Below are 22,978 nucleotides of genomic sequence, written 5' to 3'. Positions count from 1 at the left end.
GCCTTTCAAGTGTGCACCAATGAGCCTAAACCTCAGGCCAAGCATTACGAAGACAGGGAAGACTAAGCCGTCTCTCCCTAAGCGCAACAAATCGCTCATCACTCAACTCCTCTCCAAGTTCAGAGCCATAGTCCTTCTCCTGAACGAAGGGTGCCACAACATCAGTTGGAGTTGCTGGGGTGGTCTCGGACTCGGCGCTATCACAGCTAGATTCAGGACCAAAGAGATCCTCTGCGGCCTCTTCGACGGTTTCCAGTCCACACGAGGTCGGCTCCTGGCGAATGTATGGTGGTTCATAGACCTGGTGCACGTCGCCAAAGTAGCCCATGGGGGCAAAGTGTTCGGAAGTGCCGCTCAGGGGTGTCAATGGAGTGGTAAAGCCGTAAGGAACGGGACTGAAGCAGACGGACGATGCGACACTAGGGCTTTCGAGAGTCCATCTCTGTGCCCAAGTCTCTCGGCTCTGGATTTCAACATACAGTTCACCAAGGCGGGAGAAGATAGCCTTCTCCTGTTCAGCGGCCTGGTTGACCTTAGACTTCAGCAGAGCCAACTGCTTTCTCAGCTTTCGCCGACCATTGTCGCCCACAAGGCTCTGAAGCTGCAGTTCCACGGCGCAATATTGTCTCATGAGATCTGCAGCTCGGCCAGCCTGCTGCTGTAGACAGGAAGTAAGATACACTCGGTCTGTATAGAGACTTTCAAAAGGTCTGGGCGAAAAGATAAGACGAAAGTTGGTATAGGGCTGTTGATTCACACTCTCTCGTGTAGGACGGCTTTTGGAGCTGGAAGAGCGTCGACGTCTCCTTCGTGAAGAAGGACTGCAAATTGACGGTGTGTCTGGGTGTGGTGTATCCGGAAGGGATTGAGGTGAAGGTGGGATAATAATACATGTTTGTAGCTTAGGGATAGCAATGTTTAGCTCCTCGGGAGGCGGAGTAATTCTTGCATCCATGGATGGTAGCTGCACCATGCTATGAATTGTTGCAAAAGTTATATTCATTTTGATAGACTTTGAGTTTTTGTTAATGATAGTAGCAAAGAAGGAATATCCTCTCTGCGAGAAACAGCATCCATCGTTACTAGATATTCATATCTCTCATCCTCCATTTCCTTTCCACCGTGGACAAAGGCCACTGCGAAGAAGGCTATACTGTACACGAGGGGTCTGTTCGCTTTGTCGCTGTGTTCGCCTCAACAAAGCGAAACGGCAAGTTCCGGCGCTTGACCTAGTGGTTCTTTGGAAGAAAGTTCTTCTAGTGAGAGTCGTTGGTTGTTCTGATGGAACCGTGCCTGGTGGCGACACTTAAAAGTCACCACCGTAGTTCGTCAATAAGACTGGTCAGTCTTGGCTTTTGGTGGTTTTTCAGTTGGCAGGCAGGAACATGAAAGAGAGGTCGTAGGGTCTAGAACAACATGTCATCTGGTTTGCCTTGCTCCATGCAATTGAATAAGGTGGCCAAGCCAATTGCTTGTTTGAACCAGGAGGTGGCGTTGTTAGTCCCCGTTGTTGGCTTGCATTGGCAGCCTCATAGCAAGGTTTGATTCATTTGCAGTGCAACCCAACAGTCAAATGAGAGGCGACTTGCTTCTCATCAGATAGCAAACCCATCGTGGCCCGGTGGGTCATTGAACCGCCATAGCCCAGCCTCTTCTGCGGCTTTCCTGATTGAGGAGATCTCTTGAGCATTGACTGCTCGGTTGATGTCTGCGTATCGGACCTCCTGCTTTTCTTCTTTGCCATCTGACTTTGCTCGCTTTGGTTTGCCGACATGAGCGTCTGGATGGTACTGCTCCATGATGTTAATGAAGCAATCTGTAGAGACCTCATTTGCGAGGAACTCCATGATTTCGGCTCCTTCGTCCTCTTTGCCTGGCATAACAAGATGGCGAATCAGCAAACCCTTTTTTGCTATCCCATCTCCGGTGAAGCACAGGTCACCAACCTGAGCGTGCATCACCTTGATGCTCTCTCTGGCTGTTGCAGCGTAATCATCGGCCTTCAATAGCCTTTTAGAGGTGCTTGGCTTCCACACCTTAAAGTCAGCAAGGTAGATATCGACCAATCCATCCATCAGCTGCAGGGATGCAAGAGAGTCAAAGCTTGATGTGTTGTAAACGATAGGAACTGTCAGGCCTTGGTCCCTGGCATGGAGGATACTCAACGCCACCTGCGGGACAACATGCTCAGGCGTAACAATATTGATATTGTGTACTTTGCCAACCTCCTGCAGCTTGATGTACCAGTCACCTAATTCCTCAGGGGTCAAGTCCATCCCGTTTCGCTGATGTGCGATATCGTAATTCTGGCAGAAGATGCACCGCATGTTACACCCGCTCATGAAGACGGAACCACTACCATTGTGCCCCTGAATGCAGGGTTCTGTATAAGTTCAGTCAGAGGCTGAATAGAAGCATATGATACATGACTGAAGGTGAGCTAAGTAGCTGAGATGCAAGGGAGTATCAGATGCAGCGAGCCGAGAGCAAAGAGCAATGGGCAGCAGATGGACTGACCTTCACCAAAGTGGGGAGCGATTGTATTGACTTTCGCCTTCTCTCCGATGAGGCACATTCCTGTCTTCTCGTACCTGTTTACGCCACATTCTCTCGGACATAGATTACAATTGCGAAGGTGAGCATACGCCAAAGAACGCTTCTTGGCTGCGTCGCGGGAACTGAGTGTCATATATCGCGGAACATAGTCGTCAAGGAGGAATGGGGGAGCAAGATGAAGAGAGCGATTGAGTATCTTGGGAGCTATGAAAGTGGTTTTGGGAGCATTGACAACCCATCGCCTTGACAATGACAACATCATGGCTGATATCGCGTATTGATCATGGTGACAATTGGTTCATCTTGATTGGTGTTGAGGAAGGTTGTATTTATAGGTGGCTTAGTCATCTCTTCTCCAGGTGGTGGAGGGCAGTCACAAATGGGCAATCTATCGGTTATCTCCCGAACCAGTTCCAAGAGAAGTTGCTTCTATACACTTCTATCCTAAACAAGGTATGCAACATCGAGAGCGTTTGGCAGTTATGATTGACCCTCCCTGGGAATGACTCCAGCAGATAAGTGATTACCCTATAACGAGAGATGAAAAGAACCTAATGGCTATAGTTGCGAGGTATTTGCATGCTAGAATTTTGACCTTGGAGGAGTACGCAAGGCTCGGAATTAGAAGTCTCATCATTCAAAATTCTCTGCGCTTTCAAGTTGGTTGAGGGTCTTAAGTCTGTCATTGTTCGAACTGGCACTCTTACATGAGTTCATCGCATGAGAAGATAACTGAATACAAACACCATACCTGTCGTGATGTTGTGAAAGTAGAGGAGAAGGTCACTGATAATTGTCCCTAAAGGCCCAAGGAAAGTGAGGAATATGAATACCTCGGTATAGTGGCAAGTTCAGCTTGGGGATGAGTATTGTAGTCCTTTCACCAGGTAGAAATAACAGCTAGATCATGATACTACGGTTACAGACACACGCAACAAAGGACAATGGGATTCTAGCCCAATTTAGGACTTCTCTCCTGTTAAACTCTCCTGACAATTCATCGGATAAGATCTGAATGAGTTCCATCTGGCGGTTGTCTGCCAGTGGCAGATCCCCATAACGATTGGAGTGGTGGAAATGTTTGTATTCATAAGCTGTGTTTGTTTGTTTACTCTCCGATTTAAATGAGGTGGCGAGTTTACCGAAGAGCATTCTCTTCACAGCATCTCGAACATTGTCTTTGCTCACTCAACACCTTCTCGTAATCAGGCCGCCTGAGATGCTTTTTGGAAATTCTCTAGTTGGCCTTTCTGGCCCTGTTCTTTCTTCCCTTAGCTGAAAGCCTTCATGTGACCCCAGACAATGCAGATGAACAGCTGCGTAATGTCTATGACTACATCATCGTTGGAGGCGGTACTGCAGGTCTAACCATTGCCAATCGCCTCTCTGAAAACCCAGCAGGTACTTAATGCTGATAGACTCGACGAGCCTCGCTAATGGTGCTCGTAGTTTCGGTCCTGGTTCTCGACGCTGGTCCTTTGTACGTCTCTCGCAACCCACCAGATCTCAACTGACAAATCGCATTTCAGGGATGACGCGAGAAATCTTTCGATTCTGGAGGCCTTCTTCCTGTCCCGGGCAAAATCGGGTCAGGTGGATGGCAAAAATACCAGTGGGGGTTGACCACTGAACCCCAGACCTATCTCAACAATCCGAAGGTGGGAATCCCTCAAGGAAAGGCTGTTGGTGGCAGTTCTATCCTCAATGGCCTCTGTTGGTCCAGATGCTCAGTGTCTGATTACGATGGTTGGGAAAAGTTGGGAAAAGTTGGGAAACAAGGGTTGGTCTTGGAATGACCTACTTCCTTGCTTCAAAAAGGTAGGTGTGTAACCGATCCATGAGTATGAGGCTGATTTGTGGTAGTCTGAGAAGTTCACCTTCAATGTTGAGCCTCATAATGCCCAGGAACTTCACATACGTCCTCAATCAGCTGCGCATGGATACAATGGCTCAGTGCACGTCTCCTACCCTCAGTAATTCTATGACCAACCCTGTAAGTGATACAAATTTTCAAAGCTTTTCGTGCTCTGACTGGAGAACAGCCAATGTTCTCGAAGGCTTTGCGCAGCTTGGTCTACCCGTTATTGGTGACCTGAACAATGGGACAGCCGCAGGGGCCATGATACTCCCTTCAAGCATGCAACCTGATAATCAGACGAGGTTCGATGCCAGAGAAGCTCACTTTAACTCGGCATCTCGGAGATACAACTTGCACATTGCAACTAACCAGACTGTCACACGACTTGTTTTGGATAGTAACAGTGCACACAACTCAAGTCGGAGAGTGATGGGAGTCGAGGTACGATTAGGTGATACAAAAGATGAGGTGGTTACTAATCCGTATTATAGTTTGCTCCAAGAAACAAGTCCAAGGCGAGATCAATTTCTTGTACCCGAGAGGTAATTGTTTCCGCTGGTGCGATCTTCACTCCCACTTTACTTCAGGTATCGGGAATTGAGCCGTCAGATGTTCTCAAGTCGCTCGACATTTTGGTCAAGATTGACCTTCCTGGCGTCGGATGTAATCTTCAGGATCATTCTATGGTTTATGCCAACTACTATTGTGAGTATTCGTGTCTCATGTAGTACAAGTACTAATGGGTCCAGATCGCAATGAATCATATTTCAGGAGCAATGAGATAGCCGACGGTGTGTATGATGAAGCTGCCGAGGAGTACATACGGAACAGAACAGGTGAATACACATTTCCGAGAGAGATACCCGTTTCTGACAAATTTAGGTCCTTGGACAGCACCTCTCATAAACACGATTGCATTCCCGAGTCTTCGATCTGCAACAGATGACTGGAAACAGTTCATGAACAAGAGTTCGGGGGATGGCATCCCCTCAAATACCCCCAACTCTGTGAAGATGGGCTACGAATTCCAGAAAAAGATTCTACAAGACCAAATACTCAGCAATGACGCAGGAACTTTTGAGACCATGGCCATCTCATAGGGGCAGTTGACTGTAGCTGCTCAAAAGACTTTCTCCCTAGTCACCGTCCGACCCTCATCATCATCGATCTTCGACTTGCCAAAGCTGGACCCACGATACTGCTCCGACCCGATCGATTGCGAGATTATTGTTCTTGGTCTCCAAATGAACACGAAGCTGATCCAAACCAACGCCATGAAAGAACTCATGCCCGAAGCGAATCGGTGTTTGATACTACAGATCATCAGACGTTGATGAAGCATGTCATGGAAAAGATCTCGACAGAGCGACATCCTTCAGGGACAGCAGCCATGATGCCTCTTGAACTGGGAGGAGTTGCGGACCCTGAGCTCAAGGTGTACGACACGTGCAACTTGCGTATTGCTGATGCCAGTATCATGCCCCTGATTCCATCAGCCCATCTACAAGCTAGTGTCTATGGCATTGCTGAGAAGGTAAGATTTCAATAGTTAATTGAAACGAACTACTATTGACAACTGAAACAGGCGGCAGACATGATTAAATCAGCCAAACTGGATTGCCGTATTGGAGAACGACTTCCTTTCCCTCCCAGGTCGCGACCAGCCATTTGATCACATCCATCATGCTTGGATAGCACATATAGATCAATCCAAAGAAAATGCTGGCATTCTGTGTTACCAGGGATATATTCTTCACATTGGACTTGACGCTTTCGGGGTGAAATGGTCATAGATTGCGAATTAGACTAGGTAATGATAATGTAGCATTTCTGCCTGTTCCCAGCATGCTCAATAGAGCGAATTGTCCAACAGATGGAAATAAATGTATGGCTATAATATCATGTTGATAAGCTTGGCACATCTAGGACTGTATTTCTCCATCTGGCCAGCTTCTTGTCCGTCAAACTCCAAGATGGAACCCGAACGTCAATTGACAACAAAGAAAATCGACCCTTAATCCTGTGGTTCCTTTCTCACAACCTCCGCGTGTTCTTCATACCAAGCCAACTGATCAGTCATGCGCTTGATCTCTGAATTCTGAACAGCCAATCTGTCCTTCAGCTCAGCCATCTTACGAACCAGGAACTGATTCTCAGACACCAGCTTATCCGCTCTCTCTAGACGCTCTTTGTTCTTTGCCTCAATGGCAGACACGCGCTCTGGCCAAGTTGGAGTCACAATAGATACCACAGTTGGTCTCTCCTCCATGAGTCGTGTGCTCTTCACGCCAGGATGCTGCTCGGCTGCTGGTATGACAAAGAGAGGAGACTGATGGCCTTTGCCCTTGATGCGGTAGAAGCGAGTTAGAAGATCTATAGGGACAATGCCTTTGGCGTAGACTTTGCCGCCCCGTTCCTCGTTCCAGATTCGTTCGCCAATTACACCGCTTGCTTTCCAGATCTTCTCCTTCTGTTCGATCTGTGCTTCGGCAACATCGATAAGACGGTGGATGTAGCTTCTGATATCTTCGCCGCAGTTCACGAGGATGTACTTATCCTGTGGATAGACAATCTCACGGCCCCCTGAGACGCCATCGGCACCGGCACGGCCCAACAACTGCTGTGGGACGAGGGCTTCTCCTTTCAAGACGTCGGTAGCGTTGGCGTAGTTGATTTCGAGTTCGTGTATACGACCGACAAGATGCTGATGATGAAGAATCCATTGACCAAGAAGGCAGTTGCGAGCAGCTTCGAGTTGCGATTCTCTCAAAGGATGGTTCGTTTTCTTATCCTCGGGGTCTTCGAAACCAGTTGGAAGAATCGACATCAAGCCGCCAGTAGAAGAGTACTCATGATCGATGATTTCAAGACACTCGTTCGCATGCATGATGAGATCGTGGTGTGTCATGTAAGGACGACGGATATCTCCCTCCTTGGCCGAAGGACCAAAATCCTCAACTTGTGTCAAAGGACAACGATGTTCGATCCCATGCACTTCAGACTCTGACTTGACGACATTGTGAAGAGCAAAAAGAGGATCATGGTGAAACGGGTCATCGTTCTCATACGGAGTGTTGAGGTTGTTCAACCAGTCAAAAGCCTCGTTCTTCTGGAAGATCCAACCTTTAGAATCGACATCCCCTGTGCCTACAGGACGAGTGGTGGTAGACGGAGCAAGCTTGCGGATGATGTTGGTGAGAGACTGGGCATGCTGCTTGAGGGCGAGAAGAGTGGGAGGACGGCCGGACGAGAAGTAGGAGCAGTTGATGTGCTGTAGAAGTTCGAGATCTTGAGGGTCTAAGATGCCATTGTCTGGGGTGAACCAGTTGGATCTGTAGGAGGTTGCGTAATCGTTGGAAGGGACGAAGAGAGGTTGAGTGCCCTCCTTCTGCTTCCCCGCTGCTCGCAAAGCTACCATCGTGAACTAGAATACAGGTGTTGGCACAGAGTGATAAGAGAGTTACAGGTTGATAGGACAGAGATCAGAACAGGATGGATTTTCTTTGAAAAGGATAATGAGATATCTATTCTTAAACAGACATAAAGAAATCTTTCTAGTAGTCTGTCACAATATTGGCACCTGTAGGGCCGGGTGATTGATGTGATGCTATTCAAAGAACAAAGAAACCAGTTCTTTGTTGCAAGTGCCATTCGCCATGGTCATGGTGGGCGCATAGACATTGCTTGAGCAATCAAAAGACTCGAAAACGGTCAAATTGTTTCCTTTCTTTGTCTTTATGGTAAGTAGTAACCGGTAACCCCGAGAAATGGATGCGTTTAGCCATTAACAATCGAGCTGCGACGGTCTTGAGATGGAACCCTGGGTATTGTTCACAAACCTTCATCAACCGTCGAGTACTCTCTGCTTGTCGGGCTCTCGTCATGAATGACAAGATTGCTATATCTTGGTAATGTCGCCAGAAATATATATCTCTGTAGTACAAGCGACTCGTCCCTTAAGTTTGACGAAAGCTTGCTCTTGTTAGTGAATCACAGTTGGTATGAATAAGCGCGTGGTCGAGATTTCCATGTCTAGTCGCAAGTATCTGCCATTTGGATAGAATTTCCTCCAAAGATCCAAAGAGCAACCTGGCACCTCGGCCTGCGTTCCAAGCTGGTACAACAGAAAAGAGTTTGCTTCGTCTCACACAAACATCCGTTCACCGTTGTACGCCGAAGGCATCGCAGCTTTGTGTACACTAGGAGCTCGCCTCTTTATGCAGGGTCAAGCTCTACATTTCTGCTTCTTCGTGAAGGGAATGTACGCTTCATCAAGGGCAACTTGGATTGAAGCCACTCTTGGTGTTCCAAGCCCAGATTCCCGGTCTCAATCAACAACGGTCCGTTACCCAAGATGCACTACGACAAGGCTTCACCTTTACATGGCAACAATTGAGGCAACCATACGCAGAGTAGATCAGGAATGTTTAAGCAAACAGCCACAAGGTGAAACACAAATGCCGACATTCAGATTCAACGGACAACCAAGGGATCGTAGCCGATGGTTGTACGGTAATACACACGTGACTGTGTCTGAGTTGAACAAAGAGCTTTACAATCAAGAGGCCTCGTCTTGACACTCACGAAAAGTTACATACGGAAAACAACGTTCTGGACCAGTCTGTAATGGTGACGCAGCCATGGGAGGCCCAATCTGTGAAGCCGCAATATGCTTTATTAGGCGACGTTTGCGGTAACGGCCACGGCCACGCTGCAAGCAAAGCAAAGCAAAGCAAAGCCAAAAATTGAGGGAGACATGTGGGAATTCAATAAATTCACATCAGAGGAGATCTCATTGGTCGAATCGCGACATCTTGAAGGTTGATGCGTCGAGATAAAATTACAGGCACGTACCTCGGCCCAGTCAGTGCTAGTTTGAGAGTGAGAGCTTGACGCCAGAGCAGACCATTTCAGCTGAACCAGCATCATCCTGATTGCGCTAGGGCCAGATGAAGAATGGCGCATGCATTTGTGGAGAGTCTAGCCTTTTGGATGAATGATTGACTGGGATACGTAGATGAAGTTGCATCTGTAGTATTTTCGTTCTCAGATCTCGAGAACTGTTTGAAGAAGCGACTGCTGGATCCCCATCGCCATCGCCAAGCGGTGAGAAAGTCATGATGTCGTTGAAGGGATTGAAAGACATTGATGGGCATCAACCTTGACAGTCTAAAAGAACAAAGGATGGTCTAATGATCAAGACAGGGGTGATGAATGGAGCGTCTCTTGCTCGATGAACAGTAGCGCGATGATCAAGAGAGATAGCCAAGTAAACAAACCAATGGAGCTAGGTAAATATGATCGCAGATACAGTGACTGCACTGTAAGTCAGATCGTCATTGAACTACCGTTATAGGGAGAGGTGAGTTAATTTGGAGATCGGGGGGGACGAAAACGAATGCTAATGTAGTTGATGTCATTGGCGCCGAGGACGGAACTGAATGTTCCGAAGTGAGGGAGCCAGTTGGGCTGTGATGAATTGAAATGGTAGCGCCACGGGAATGAGAATGAGAAAGAGAATGAGGACGAGCATCGCATGAGAATGAAAGAGTCTCAAAAGGTAGCGGAGATTTCCAGTCTTGGCAGACACTCCCAAGTCCTAAAAGGGGAGACGATTAACATTCCGATCCGGATCGTCACTGGGGTTTATTCATTGACTTTTGACAGAGAGTGTTTGTGCTCATGCTCACTAACTCGATGGCGGATGGGTTCAATGATTGTGGTTGTGGTGACGGATGCATCTGACATCACATATCCAGATAGAAAGTCGATCCCTGTCAAGCTGTCTCATCTCCATCGTGTGTGTATGCATGGCAACACGGGAGAGCGTCGTGGCTGTGCTTCTGTTTGATTGAGTGTAGAATCGACGACCGTAGCTGAACTCGACAATCAAAAAGACGTTGATGCATGATCTAGATCGAGGCCGTGATACTCGTGAGGCACAGAATAGCCAAAACTAGACTTGGGATGCCGTAAAACGTCGGCAGCAGCCTCACAGACTCACTCTGTTACAGCCCAAAATCTTTCATTTGGCTCCCTCATTTGTCTTGTCTCCCTGGCTGGCCCTGTCGGTATGCCCGTGCACCATGAACTGAGGCATCACATCACGCAGCACCAAATGAAATTTAGTGAGCGTGACTATTTACAGTAGCGCAAGGGCAGCGGGATGAGGTGTCCACGTCGCAGCGGATAGTGGGTTTGTCCCGTGGCCAAGCTTCAACAGCCGAAATTGAGGAGGAGGATTGATTTCGTGCGCAGCAGGCCCTGACCCTTTTGGAGATTTTCAGAAATAAAGTTTTGGGGGTGACAATGGGATCATGAATTACTCTTCATAAACAGGGTCTTGTTTTAGAGTATCATTTTCGTATTTCCCAACCATCAATTAATTGTCATTCGTTTCATATCAATCCCACAAATCGCATACGTATTACAAAAGTTTTACCGGTTTCTCGTTTTACTGTCACCGTGCTATCGTCCGGGATCAAAGCGTCCATACCTGCAGACTACTCCGTATCAGTTTGCATTCAGAGAAGGGCAGTGATTTGCAATGCCTTCCAAGGCCAGCTGTCCCAGGTTCCAGATAGAGTGCCGGGGGGCTGGCCTAGACCCTCCATCCATCTTCAATTACCGCTGATGATGATGGAGTGCACCAGAGGGCGATTGGCCAGTGTCGATCTAGCCCCAACTCAGGTTTTTGCCTGTGTTTCCCAGCAGAGCTTCAGGCACTTGGCGATGAGCCTGCAGGCTGGGCGCCACGCTGTGACGTCGACATCAGCACCTTGTGCCATGCCAGCCGTTGTCAGTCACCCTGACGTTGATGCATGGCATCACACCTTTACGCTGGATATCTTATGATAATATTCTCAGCAACTATAGAAGAAGCCAAGATAGAGGAATTCAAAAAACGGTATCAAGCAGCCACAATCCCTCCAGGTTCAGGGGAAGCATAAATTGCAAGCAGCCGCGTTTTTTTACTTCTTTTTCGCGATTCTATACTGTATTTTTGCTGGGCTGAGACATGACTTCACCTTGATTAAGGGGGCCCTCTTAGTGCTAAGCTTTTCGTCTTTGGTCGCATTTGCACTACACAAGCTCCAAGTCTCCTCCCATTGGATTCACACACCCACCCCTGACAACCTGAGCTGAGCTACCGTACCTTAGCCAACATCTGAGGAAACCAGCTTTTTTCCTGTCTAATCTAACTAAGTATCTATTGTATGGCTTGACTGGATACGTTAATTACATATAGCCCGCCAGCCCCATCCATCTATTGTTTGATGTTTTTCGAGTTTTCGTTCTTCGTTCCTAATTTTGGTTGCAAGTGCGCAGATTCCATTGGAACGCGCCTGTCTCCCGTCTCAACCTAATCTATCTGCCACCCGCCCCCCGCCAACGGAAGGGTAAGGTGCACTGCACTACAGCTTGCTTCCTCCGGTGTAGCTGAGCGACGCGGCCCAAGTGCCAGCTTAATTTCTTCGATTTCTTCCTAATAACCTCAATTTGCGACTTTATCAGCTTCGCGCGTCGAATTAATAGAATCGAGAATCGGCAACCGATTATAATAGCCCAAATCCAGGGTTTATACCAGAGCATCCACCCTTGACGTAGTCCAAGATACTGCAACTGGACTGCAATCATGGGAAATTTCATCAGTTGGTTGGAGGACAACCTCCCCTCCCCCAACACGAGCAACTCGGGCGGTGCGAGAGGAACGCAGCCTCAATCCCTTTCGGGTATGTTATATAAACGAATACTGCATAAATGCGACGCGGGACTAACAATTCTCAGGCATGGTTTCGACTCTCGTTCCCGTGCTCATATTGTCGGGAGTCTACCTCGTCGTTTTCCTTGTCTTTCGTAAATCCAACAGGCGATTCTATGCGCCTAGGACGTATCTGGGCTCCTTGCGCGAGCAGTAAGTCGCAATGCACCGCTGAACTCTGAATATTAATTCTAACGCCTTCGCAGTGAACGGAGTCCCGCGCTACCTACTGGTTTCTTCAACTGGATTGGAGCTTTTTGGAAGCTTCCCGATGCCTACGCTCTCAAGCACCAGAGTCTCGATTCATACCTCTTTATTCGATTCCTTCGCATTTGCTGCACCATCTGCTTCGTGAGTCTTTGCCTCACATGGCCTGTTCTCTTCCCAGTAAATGCCACTGGTGGAAACGGAAAGAAGCAGCTTGAGATTCTCTCATACGCCAATGTCAACATTGATGATTCGACTCAGAGGAACAGGCTCTACGCCCACTGCTTCATTGCCTGGCTCGTTTATGGCTTTGTCATCTACACTATCATGCGCGAGTGCATGTTCTACATCAGCGTGCGACAGGCTTTCCTTCTTACTCCCCAGTATGCCAAGCGCATCTCATCCCGCACTGTTCTCTTCACTTCAGTTCCCAAGGAGTATCTCGATGAGGCCCGCATTCGCACCCTCTTCAACGACTCAGTTAAGAATGTTTGGATCCCCGGCGACACCAAGGAGCTCGACAAGATCATTGAGGAGCGCGACGATGCCGCCATGAAACTCGAGAAGGGAGAGGTAAAGCTTCTCAAGCTGTGCAACAAGGAGCGCATCAAGGCCATGAAGAAGTCGGGTCCCGAAGCCGAGAAGGTTGCATCTGCCCCATCTGAACCTGAGTCTGGAAACCTCTCTGCTCGCTGGATCCCTGCTAAGAAGCGACCTTCACACCGTACTGGCCCTCTGGGGCTTGTTGGCAAGAAGGTTGATACTATTGAATGGGGCCGCGAGGAGCTGAAGACCCTCATCCCTAAGGCCGACAATGCTCAGGCTGACTGGCTCGCTGGCAACTATGAGAAGCACTCTGCCGTGTTCGTCGAGTTCTACACCCAATCTGATGCCCAGGCTGCTTTCCAGACTACCACTCACCACCATGCCCTCCACATGGCTCCTCGTTTCATCGGTGTCAAGCCTGATGAGATTGTCTGGAAGAGCTTGAACTTCCCCTGGTGGCAGGTTGTCATTCGCCGATATGTCGTCTACGCCATCATTGCTATTCTCATTATCTTCTGGGCTGTTCCCGTCGCCATCGTTGGTATCATTGCTCAAGTTGACACGATCAAGACTCTTCCTGGTCTTACTTGGATCCAGGATATCCCTCAGGTCATTCTTGGTGTCGTCTCTGGTCTTCTGCCTTCCGTTGCTCTCTCCATCCTCATGTCCTTGGTTCCTGTTTTCATGCGCCTTTGTGCCAGGCAGGCAGGTTGTGTTTCCATCTCCCAGGCCGAGCTCTTCACCCAGAACGCATACTTCGTTTTCCAAGTTCTCCAGGTTTTCCTGGTTCAGACTCTGGCAAACAGTTTCGTTTCGTCTATCGCGACGATCGTTAAGGATCCCAGCCAGGTCTTCAGCATGCTGTCATCTTCCATCCCTACCGCCTCCAACTTCTATATCTCGTACTTCATTGTTCAAGGTCTGACTATCGCCGTCGGCGTCCTGACTCAAGTTGTCGGATGCATCATTTTCAACCTTCTGTACAAGTTCCTGACTAGCACTCCACGATCCATGTACAACAAGTGGACTACTCTCAGTGCTCTCACTTGGGGAAGTCTTTTGCCCGTCTACACCAACATCGCTGTCATTAGTGGGTAATCCCTGAACTCGTGTGTCGAGCACCGCTAACCTTTCTCAGGCATCGTCTACGCTGTCATTGCACCTGTCATGCTCTTCTGGTCTACCATCGGTATGGGCTTGTTCTACCTTGCCTACCGCTACAACATTCTGTTTGTTACCGAGACCAAGATCGATACTAGAGGCCTCATCTATCCTCGTGCTCTCAAGCAGCTTTTTGTCGGTGTTTATCTTGCTGAGATCTGCCTTGTCGGCATGTTCATTATCTCCAAGGCCGCCGGCCCTGCTGTCCTGATGGCTGCCTTCCTTGTCTTCACCATTCTATTCCACATCTCCCTCGCTAAGGCTCTTAACCCTCTTCTCTACAGCCTGCCTCGCTCTCTTGAGGTTGAGGAGGAGCGAATTCAGCGAAGCCTGCAAGGTTCAGAGTTGGAGGACGGACATGTCCAGAATGGAGAGGGTGCCGCTTCCAACGGTGCTCCCAACGGCGCTGGCAAGAGCCACGGTGTTAGCATGTTCGTGCCTGGTGGTACTGACAGTGTTCAGAAGAAGGGCAACTTCTTCTCCAAGTGGCTCAAGCCCTGGATCTACGCCGATTACGCCACCATGCGCCAGTTGGTGCCTCATGAGCGTAACATGGGACTCGAATATCCTGAGGAGGTCGAGCGTGACGCTTACTTCCCACCTTCAGTCACAAGCCAGACACCTATCCTCTGGATCCCTGCCGACCCCGCTGGTATTTCCAAGCAGGAGGTGCTCAACACGAGCAAGGTGATCCCCATCTCAGACGAGGGCTGCACTCTCAACGACAAGAACCACATCGAGTGGGACACTGAGGGAGCACGACCTCCTATCTGGAGCGAGAAGATTTACTACTAGAGGTGGATATGATTTCGTTGGTGTGATTGATACCCAAACACATGCCAGCTATCAGGCTGTGTTGCTTTGAAGCCGTAAAAGTGTTTGAAAGGAGATGATGGAAGATTGGGAAGCTGAAATAAACGACAGCATTGGATTTAGTCAAGATGGATATGTTATCGATCGTGTCATGAAATATACTATAGTATCCTGCACGGTTGTTAGATCAGATGGTTATTCAGTCAATGAATTCTAATGCTAATGAGGAATGGTTGCAAGTCAGTGACTGTAGTATCAGTGACTAGGAACAAGATAGATTATGAAGATGTCTCATAATCTATCGCTTACTTGGGCCCTGTTCAAACCAGATATGTCTAGTCCGGCCTATCCTCTATCATGGGATTTAAGGTTCTGTGATAGTTGATTGGGCAACTAGAAGTAGTACGATCTCTCCACACCGGATGGATTTTACCTTGTAATCCGCAGTAGGGCTACAACTCGCCAAAGGATGGACAAGGCTTTTACAACTGAACTATTGATTACAACTGAAACATGGGAACAAAGAGCACAATGTAAGCTTGAAAGCCAAGACATGTGACATATGGGAACAAAGGGATTGATATTGACATACAAAGAGAGAGAGAGAGAGAGAGGGCTTACGAGTCCAGATGGTTTGGTTGTTGGGGTGAGTTGATTGACGAAACAGGGATTTCCTAGATCGAATGGGCCTAGCATTAGGCCTAGAGCACCTACCAAACTTACCGGGAAGCGGATAGCGGCAGCCACAATTGAAGCCACAACCGCTATTGTCGTTGAAGCCGTGGATATTGATTGCATCGGAGACAATTGTTTATGTCTGCGGTGATTGTTGGATGTGACACAATAGCGGTAATAACAAACTACCCAATCAGTAAAACTCAGCAGTTGAATACTGCAGTCTTTAGCTGTGGCGCTTCTACATGTGATAGCCTCCCTTGACTAAACCCATGTCCTTGTTCCCGTCCGTAGCCAACAAGGATCTAAAGAGCTCCCCCTCCATCAGCTTCTGATGTGATGGTCCCACAAGCCATTGTTGTCGTGCCAACCACCATCAACAATCACCTCGTCAAGCAGAAAGCGGCAAGTCATTCACATTCTCGCGAATAGGATCTTGATTTTTAGCCCGGCTTTTGACAAGATAGGTCTAATCGCGAACCTTGCTTGTGTGATTGATTGATAGTACGATATCGACATTGGACGATACGGCTCCAGATCCCGGCTGCACTTACCCTTACCTTGCTGCTGAGATCCCCTCATCCCTGCTCCTTCTCTTTCCTTCTCTGTGCCTGTGTGCTCTCTTTCTTCCCGCTCGGCTTCTCTCTTGACTCTCTGCTTGCTCTCCTACAATCCTATCTAAACCTGGACATCGACCCCATTCGTGGCCTGTTCTTGAGGCCTTTGCATTATTAGCAGGTTTGGTCAATATTGAGAGTCTTGACAAGGTGCGCATAGACCGAGACATTGCGCAGAGACCCTTGGACATTCCTTCGTGTCGATCAGCAGAACACGTACGACACTTTTGCGCTGCGGATTCTCAGACTCTACACATACTCAGAGTAAGGAAGTTGGGGGAAGTGAATAACTGCAACCGAGATACCATCCAGCTTTCGAGCTTCGCGGTGATGACCATGCTCTGAGCGCTCAGTATCATCGTCGGCGAGAAAACTACGCTTGAAAAGCGACTGCGATTGCTTCGCCTGCACCTTTCGGATTAGCGAGTCATCTCAACTTCAAAGAAACCGCAATGACTCCAACGACCACCCGCAGCTGTCGGCCTGCGCAAACAATGCCCAAAATGACAATCTCTACCACTCTCCTCCTCCTCTGCGCGAGCACACTTCTTCTCGCCTCTCCCGCTGCCGCGCAAACTTTCCCATACGTTCCCACAGAGATTCTCATGCCCGATCCAACATGTGTCGACGGTAGCGTTCCATGTAGTGCTTCGAATCTAGCATACATCTTCCGACAAACAGCTTCAGGCAATGTCGAATTTCGAGCCCTCGACTTTTCTAAGAATATCGATGCGGACGAGGACAGCCTTGAGCGCGCAAGCAATGATACTGTCTTACCTTTTCTCGACGGTAGTTCCAAGAGCACTGCCTTTGGTGCTGCGAGAACAGCGAATGGCTCTGTACTCGTTTATGCAGGTGACTGCGAATCTGGCAGCGGCGATGTCTGGAGCTTCGACTATAGCAACGATGAAGGCGAGTGGTCTCGTCGGGGTCTCAAAAACGGCGGCGATACCCGTCGTGCACCGTATTTCCTCGGAGGCACTGTTGCCTTTTCCTCCAGCCTCGCTCCTGATATGGACCAGCCAACTCTTTATACTTATGGAGGAATGTGCGAGACACCCGAGTCTGGAAGTGAAGCGACGAACTGGCAAAGTAATGCCAACTACACCAAATCGATGCTGAGACTCGCACCTCACGATAGCGATGCTTTTACCTCGTATGAGATGAGCGTCGCTTCCAGTGGTGGACCAAAAACACCCATTGCAGGCTTTACTCTAACTGGTCTCACGCCCTCGATGACCAATAAATCTGGCATTGTGACGCAGCAGATGAGTTATGTACTTCTTGGTGGACATACCAAGACAGCCTTTATCAACATGAGCACAGTCGCTGTATGGAATCTTCCCGCTGAGTCGTGGAGTTATGTCAACATTCAACCTCCAAACGTTGATATGCCAAAGTCAGATCTTGCTGTGAAGGATACGAGCTCTCAGAATCGTCGCAGGAGCACAAACACTGCGGATAATGTCTACAGCCGTTCTGGGCATACTGCGACGCTCAGCGAGGATGGAAGCTCTATCATTGTTATAGGAGGATGGGTTGGCGATGTTAATACTCCTGCTGAACCACAACTTGCGATCCTCGAGATGAGCGAGATCTACAGCGGGTGGCAGTGGAAGATCCCTGACAAACAACCTGATTTCAATGGAATCTACGGCCATGGCGCTGCAGTGTTGCCAGGAAATATGCTCATGGTCTACGGCGGGTGGGAGTCTTCGGGCTCTTCCTCACGGAAAGTCAAGCGTCAAGCCTCGTCTGGAACACTTCGCTTCTACAATATCACGTCAGGTTCATGGGGATCCCAATACACAAACCCCGCCTCTAGCTTATCGGATGATGATAACGACGCGCCCAAGGATGATAACAAAGGATCAAACTCAAAGCGCCTCGGCCTCGGTCTCGGTCTAGGCTTTGGTATCGCTGCCCTGATCGGCATCATCATTGGTGCTCTGTGTTGGTACAAGAGACGCAAACGGCATATCAGCAAGCGAGAAGAAGCTGTCAGGGCGCTGTCTCAAGATCCCAACTACTATAACAACGAATACCCCGAGATGATGGAAAATGATCCTTGGGGGCTCGATAGTGCCCCTTGGTATGGCACTGGCGAGAGCCCTTATGCCGCTGGTGAGCGATCCCTAGGCTACGAGTCTATGAGAGGCGCTCGAAGTGGTCTCCCCGGACTTCACATTCCACACAAATCTATGGCAAGGCCGTCACGAGGAGGCTATATACCTACAGGACCACGGCCTACAAGTTTCCCGGGTCCAATTCATCCGATCTATGAGGACGATGAAGAGGAACCCTATCACAATCGAGGCCTTTATGATCACGTCCCGACACCTACATCAGAAGTTCCTTCAGATCCTTTCCAGACTCCAGTCGCAGGCGTGGGTCCGAATAATATTCCTCACCCCATTTGCCTGACTCCTGGAGGTGGTAACAGAGCCTCAGCAACACCTAGCCCTGAGAGCCCGCGACATGATCCTGAGGTTCAAGATTGGGTCACTGAAGTTGATGCTGCGGAAGGACTACTTGCACGCATGAATAGTCGACGAAGCCAACACCAGAATGTACAGAACCTCGATAGCGCCGAAGGCTTGCTTGCGCGCATGAATAGCCGTCGAAGCCAGAACCAAGGAAGCGTGGGCCACAGCCAGGGTCGTTCTTCACCAACGCGGCATAACTCGACCCGTTCAGTTGCTCTGCGAGATGATGAATCACGAAGCGGATCTAACTTGTCCGAGTCAGCACGGAGCGCAGCAGAAAGCATCAAGGCTAAAGCACGTCAACTCAACCCTCTCGCTCCAGCATTCCTAGCCGCCGGTGCCGAGCACCCTAAGCCAGGCAGTTCGTCGTCTAGTAGTTACAACACAGCCCGCTCGTCATTTGGTGTTCTTCAAGCAGAGGGTCCTTCGTTACTTATGGGAGACCGAGCTCCTCGCTACGATGATGATGAGCCCTCGTCGCCGTCCAAGTCAAAGCCACGTAGGGGATGGCTGGGCTCTCTTCGGCGAGTGTTTTCAGGGGCTAGTACCCCAACATCATCCCGCGAAGATATGTCTGGCGTGCGGCGTTCGTTTGACCAAGAGCCCGTGACTGGTGATTACGAGCCCGGTCTGGTAGGTCTACGCGGCGAGCTTCTTAGAAGGAAGAAAGGTCGACAGGACTGGGAAGGTGTTGAAGGCGATTCGCATGGTGCTATGATGTCTGGTGGAGCCGGACCCGAGCCTGGAGCTGAGTCTGACTGGGATATTGAGAAGGCTGTTGAGCAGCGATTGGTGCAGGTCATGTTCACTGTCCCTCGAGAACGTTTAAGAGTTGTTAATGGCAACGAGGAGGGAAGCGATCGAGAAGACGAGGTGCCGATGAAGCCACACAAGGCTGAGTTTGTTGATCCAGATAACGAGAGTCAGACATCAGGGGGTGTCAGTATTCGTGAGAAGCGGGATGAACGTGAATTTGGACATGCTGGCATTCGACCAGTGGTGGAACCAAAGAGGGACGACGAGATTAATGAAAAGCAACCGCTTGTTCAGGATGATCAAGAACAGCTAAATGAGAGGCGGCGTCTTGAGGAAGAGAGACAGCGGCTGATGGATGAGAAACGTACTGAGGAACAACGTCTCGCAGAAGAGAAATCTCGACAAGCACAACAGAAGGACAAGGAGTCTACGAAGAGAGAGCAACCACAACCTACATCACAAGAACAACAGCAACTTCCTCCAGAAAATCTAGAACACCCGAAACCCCCTCATCTTCAGCCACCTCAACCTCTCTTCCAGCGCAGCTCCCGGGATTCTTCGCCGTCGTCATCACGTTCTCCTTCTCCTCTACCATCTCCTGGCCACCCCTCTCACTCAAGACGACACACACGAGGCAACTCAAACAACTCAGTCGGCGGCTTCCTCCACCCAGATCTGGCTCCACTAGAACCGCGCTTCTCACACGAAACAGATCGTTCCTCGGGTGTACTTCTCGAAGCTCAAGCAGTTCCCCTCACACGAGAACGAGCTCGAACACGCGTCTTGGCTATGGTCGATAGTTTCGAGAGTCTAAGTCGCGAGAACAGCCCGAGTCCCACACGGTTCCAGTAGTTGGAGGAGAAAAGATGCATAAGGTTTTGCACAGAGCGTGGATTTGTTACTTTGGTTTGCAGGGTGTTTGGGTGCAGGATAACTGGAACATAGGAATTGCTTGATTTGGAATTCGCTTCAGCATTTTGGAAGCTTCAGGGCATATTTGATTTGGATTGCCATGAGTCTTGGATCTGTATATATACATCATGTATCTATGTGCTCAAGATTCTACCCTACAATTGGGATATGATTAAAAGACAGGAATTCGCTTTTACACTTCATGCCCAGTCTTGATTTAGTCCTTCACTGTCTCTAACCTCCTTGAGTAATGTTCCAGTCTGCAAAGTGTTCCACAACGTTGACTTTCTAGGCTCATCACTTGAAGCCACGAGGACATCCACAAACTTATTAGACTTCATCGTCTCCAGCCGTAAACCAGTTTGTTTCAACGCTACTCCCACTTTCCGCGATGACTCTCCATAGTGCGTCTTCATGACTAAGTTGCAAACTCATGGGCCACATCAAATGTGGCGTTCTACGCCTCAAGAGCATCGGTTCTGCTCTATTCAAGCGGTGGGCAGCTTGACACCACGCGCGATTCATGTTGCCTCACGTTTCAAATCCAACCATAGGTCGCGTGAGGCGACGACTAGGTATAAATCAAAAGGGGACGAGTTAGATGCAGAGATGGAGAAAGAGGCGGATAACTTCATCGTGAAGCTAAATTGATCACCAGTTCTGTAGTGAGCGTCATGAAACTCATGAAAGCAGTCATTTTCGTGTCACAGAGATGAAAAGCGCAAGCTGTAGTTCCAGACCAAGAAATGAAGAGCATACTTTTGGCCGCTATCTCAACCTCGTCGCCCGATGCATTTGTGCTGGCTCTATGTACGTAAAAGTGACCCCAAACTGACAACGACGACCTGCATATTATATCCAGACTTTCAAGCCAACACTGAGCGCCCACGCAAGTCATTCAAACTCGGCGACTCTGTCACGCCCCCCACAGGTCGCTGTCCCTCATCCATTGTGCCATAATTGCTTGGTCGAGGTCGCCGTTGCCGTAATGCCATCAAGTATAAAATCAGAATCGAAAATTAAGCGTTGGTTTCTGCCGTCATGCATGACCTTTCCAATAGTGCTGTACGAAGCAGCAGTCACTTGGCTCGCTTGCATATGTACCATACCATGATCCCGCCAGTTGCTGGGGGCGTTCGTCCCATGTTCCGTTGTGTATGTAATCCCCCCTTATAAAATGCCAACGCCTTCCTGGTATCTCGAAATGCAACAAAACCCCTTTAGGTTTTAAAAGTGAGCCGGGAGAAAGTGAGATTCGTGTGCTTCATGGGTCATTGTGACCATTCTATCTGCTCGTCTGGAACATCTTTCATTATCCATCCCAGAAAATTCCGCTTGACTCCAGAGATTTATGTTGAGGAAGTACCCTCAATGCAGCACGATGCCGTGCTCTTGGCCAGATAAACAAGTGCCTCTTATCGTAGACTCATCTTATAAAAGATGGCATTTGGAGCCCAGCGGAATTTCCGGAGTTGCCGAATATCCTGTCGGTCAAGGTTCGGGCGTTGGATCGGGATTTGTTGCACGGAGCACCTTGGGTGCCTGAATCCTCCTCGAATAGTCGTGGTCATCTCGCAATGTGTTGATACTCTCATGACTTGCGCTTCGAACGTACAATCCTTGCTTAAATGGATCCATTCGAGGATCGACTTGCAAGGTGCTGTTACGGCTTCCTGCCGCGGCTGATGCAATAGGTGATCCAGCCATGCTCATATCAGGTCGTGCAATGCCCGAGGAGCTATCTCGAACACTGGGGTCGTCCTGATAGGCTTCTTGTTCGTTCTGTTGCTTCTTTCGGCGGAACCACAGGAATAGGGCGAGGGCAGCAGCACCTATGACGGCTGCAATCACGCCTACCACGATGCCGACAACCTGGCCAGTGCCAAGTCCACTCTTCTCGGTAGTTGAGCCATTGGTGTTTTCGCTTGCGGTTGTTCCACCAGTCTCCGTCGGCGCTGCCACAGTGACGGTCCTGATAGTACCGCCAGCAGTGACAGTCTGAACAACCGAAGTGCGCGAACTAGATGTAGTTGACTCGTCCTCGGCTGTGCTCGTAGCTGAGGTTTCATCTTCGGTCTAAACACATGGTTAGTGTCTGTCCAAAAACTCTTTATTACATCACCAGATTCCCGAGGCGAGATAACATGCGTGTTGAGACAAGGCATACAGTTGAGGTTGTTTCTGGCTCCGAGCTGGACGTGGACGTGGAGGTCGATATGGATGTGGATGGCTTCAGAGTCACCGTATTCTGTATTGTCTCAGTCACTCTGGATACGGCCACGGTGGTTGGTTTTGCCTGATGGTTGCCTGTTAAGCCGTGGTATCTTACCAACCGCAGAAGGGTTCAAATGGACTGAGATGTACAGGTGGAGAGTTGGGTAGGCAGACACTCGTCCGATCACGGCATATGCGGCGATCACAACACGAAACATCATGTCACAGGATTTGACTTACTTTGGTTGATGAGGGGGAAGGGCCCCTTGAGCCGGAAGGCTCAACTTTGCCTAGAGACACATATCCGTATACTCCGTTACCACCGCAGACTTCATCAGGCCATGCTGGACAAGGAGTATCGCACTTGGAGTTGTCCTCTTGGGTTGACTTGACAGGTGCGTAATTCGAACACCAG

The 22,978-nt window shown here is 49.2% G+C and overlaps 9 protein-coding genes across 13 annotated transcripts; 4 read left to right on the top strand and 5 right to left on the bottom strand.

Moving 5' to 3' along the window:
- Positions 1–25: 25 nt before the first annotated feature.
- On the bottom strand, positions 26–1,003 carry FOXG_09235 (uncharacterized protein; the record flags this gene model as incomplete). Its single annotated transcript, XM_018388308.1, has 1 exon — positions 26–1,003. One exon carries the CDS (start codon positions 1,001–1,003, stop codon positions 26–28), a length of 978 nt encoding a protein of 325 aa, XP_018246338.1.
- A 592-nt stretch (positions 1,004–1,595) lies between these two features.
- FOXG_09234 (pyruvate formate lyase activating enzyme) lies at positions 1,596–2,815 on the bottom strand (the record flags this gene model as incomplete). Its single annotated transcript, XM_018388307.1, has 2 exons — positions 1,596–2,383; positions 2,518–2,815. 2 exons carry the CDS (start codon positions 2,813–2,815, stop codon positions 1,596–1,598), a joined length of 1,086 nt encoding a protein of 361 aa, XP_018246337.1.
- A 1,177-nt stretch (positions 2,816–3,992) lies between these two features.
- On the top strand, positions 3,993–4,179 carry FOXG_09233 (uncharacterized protein; the record flags this gene model as incomplete). The annotated part of the gene is made up of 2 exons (XM_018388306.1): positions 3,993–4,036; positions 4,086–4,179. 2 exons carry the CDS (start codon positions 3,993–3,995, stop codon positions 4,177–4,179), a joined length of 138 nt encoding a protein of 45 aa, XP_018246336.1.
- Positions 4,180–4,453: 274 nt separating this feature from the next.
- Positions 4,454–6,086, top strand: FOXG_09232 (uncharacterized protein; the record flags this gene model as incomplete). Its single annotated transcript, XM_018388305.1, has 5 exons — positions 4,454–4,549; positions 4,625–4,855; positions 4,906–5,119; positions 5,734–5,948; positions 6,000–6,086. 5 exons carry the CDS (start codon positions 4,454–4,456, stop codon positions 6,084–6,086), a joined length of 843 nt encoding a protein of 280 aa, XP_018246335.1.
- A 101-nt stretch (positions 6,087–6,187) lies between these two features.
- On the bottom strand, positions 6,188–10,709 carry FOXG_09231 (uncharacterized protein). 5 transcript variants are annotated; one of them, XM_018388304.1, is made up of 3 exons: positions 10,073–10,709; positions 9,013–10,013; positions 6,188–8,941 (listed from the first exon to the last, which is right to left on the bottom strand). In XM_018388304.1, the coding sequence occupies exon 3, from the start codon at positions 7,830–7,832 to the stop codon at positions 6,429–6,431; it is 1,404 nt and encodes a 467-aa protein (XP_018246334.1). In that variant the 5' UTR covers positions 7,833–8,941; positions 9,013–10,013; positions 10,073–10,709; the 3' UTR covers positions 6,188–6,428. The 5 variants fall into 5 exon arrangements, with proteins under 5 accessions (XP_018246334.1, XP_018246333.1, XP_018246332.1 ...); XM_018388303.1 differs by having other exon boundaries at positions 6,188–9,268; positions 9,321–10,013; XM_018388302.1 differs by having other exon boundaries at positions 9,013–10,709.
- On the top strand, positions 9,462–15,777 carry FOXG_09230 (uncharacterized protein). The gene is made up of 4 exons (XM_018388299.1): positions 9,462–12,147; positions 12,203–12,329; positions 12,383–14,019; positions 14,068–15,777. Exons 1-4 carry the CDS (start codon positions 12,051–12,053, stop codon positions 14,883–14,885), a joined length of 2,679 nt encoding a protein of 892 aa, XP_018246329.1. The 5' UTR covers positions 9,462–12,050; the 3' UTR covers positions 14,886–15,777.
- Positions 15,778–15,967: 190 nt separating this feature from the next.
- On the top strand, positions 15,968–20,580 carry FOXG_09229 (uncharacterized protein). The gene has a single exon (XM_018388298.1). The coding sequence runs from the start codon at positions 16,648–16,650 to the stop codon at positions 20,287–20,289; it is 3,642 nt and encodes a 1,213-aa protein (XP_018246328.1). The 5' UTR covers positions 15,968–16,647; the 3' UTR covers positions 20,290–20,580.
- FOXG_20011 (uncharacterized protein) lies at positions 20,336–20,765 on the bottom strand (the record flags this gene model as incomplete). The annotated part of the gene is made up of 2 exons (XM_018400271.1): positions 20,336–20,455; positions 20,589–20,765. 2 exons carry the CDS (start codon positions 20,763–20,765, stop codon positions 20,336–20,338), a joined length of 297 nt encoding a protein of 98 aa, XP_018246327.1.
- Positions 20,766–21,840: 1,075 nt separating this feature from the next.
- Positions 21,841–22,514, bottom strand: FOXG_09228 (cell wall integrity and stress response component; the record flags this gene model as incomplete). The annotated part of the gene is made up of 2 exons (XM_018388297.1): positions 21,841–22,425; positions 22,467–22,514. The coding sequence occupies 2 exons, from the start codon at positions 22,512–22,514 to the stop codon at positions 21,841–21,843; spliced, it is 633 nt and encodes a 210-aa protein (XP_018246326.1).
- Between the last annotated feature and the right edge of the window lie 464 nt (positions 22,515–22,978).

Source organism: Fusarium oxysporum, chromosome 9 (assembly GCF_000149955.1).
Source record: "Fusarium oxysporum f. sp. lycopersici 4287 chromosome 9, whole genome shotgun sequence".
Classification (NCBI taxonomy): domain Eukaryota; kingdom Fungi; phylum Ascomycota; class Sordariomycetes; order Hypocreales; family Nectriaceae; genus Fusarium; species Fusarium oxysporum.
Note: the sequence above shows the minus strand (reverse complement) of the source record. Positions and strands in the feature narration are given on the sequence as shown.

Excerpts from the sequence above, each read along its gene's own strand:
- FOXG_09231 (XM_018388302.1), bottom strand. The coding sequence starts at position 7,832 with ATGGTAGCTTTGCGAGCAGCGGGGAAGCAGAAGGAGGGCACTCAACCT.
- FOXG_09230 (XM_018388299.1), top strand. The coding sequence starts at position 12,051 with ATGGGAAATTTCATCAGTTGGTTGGAGGACAACCTCCCCTCCCCCAAC. Across the intron at positions 12,148-12,202 it reads GCAGCCTCAATCCCTTTCGG|GCATGGTTTCGACTCTCGTT; the intron begins GTATGTTATATA and ends AACAATTCTCAG. Across the intron at positions 14,020-14,067 it reads CACCAACATCGCTGTCATTA|GCATCGTCTACGCTGTCATT; the intron begins GTGGGTAATCCC and ends AACCTTTCTCAG.
- FOXG_09229 (XM_018388298.1), top strand. The coding sequence starts at position 16,648 with ATGACTCCAACGACCACCCGCAGCTGTCGGCCTGCGCAAACAATGCCC.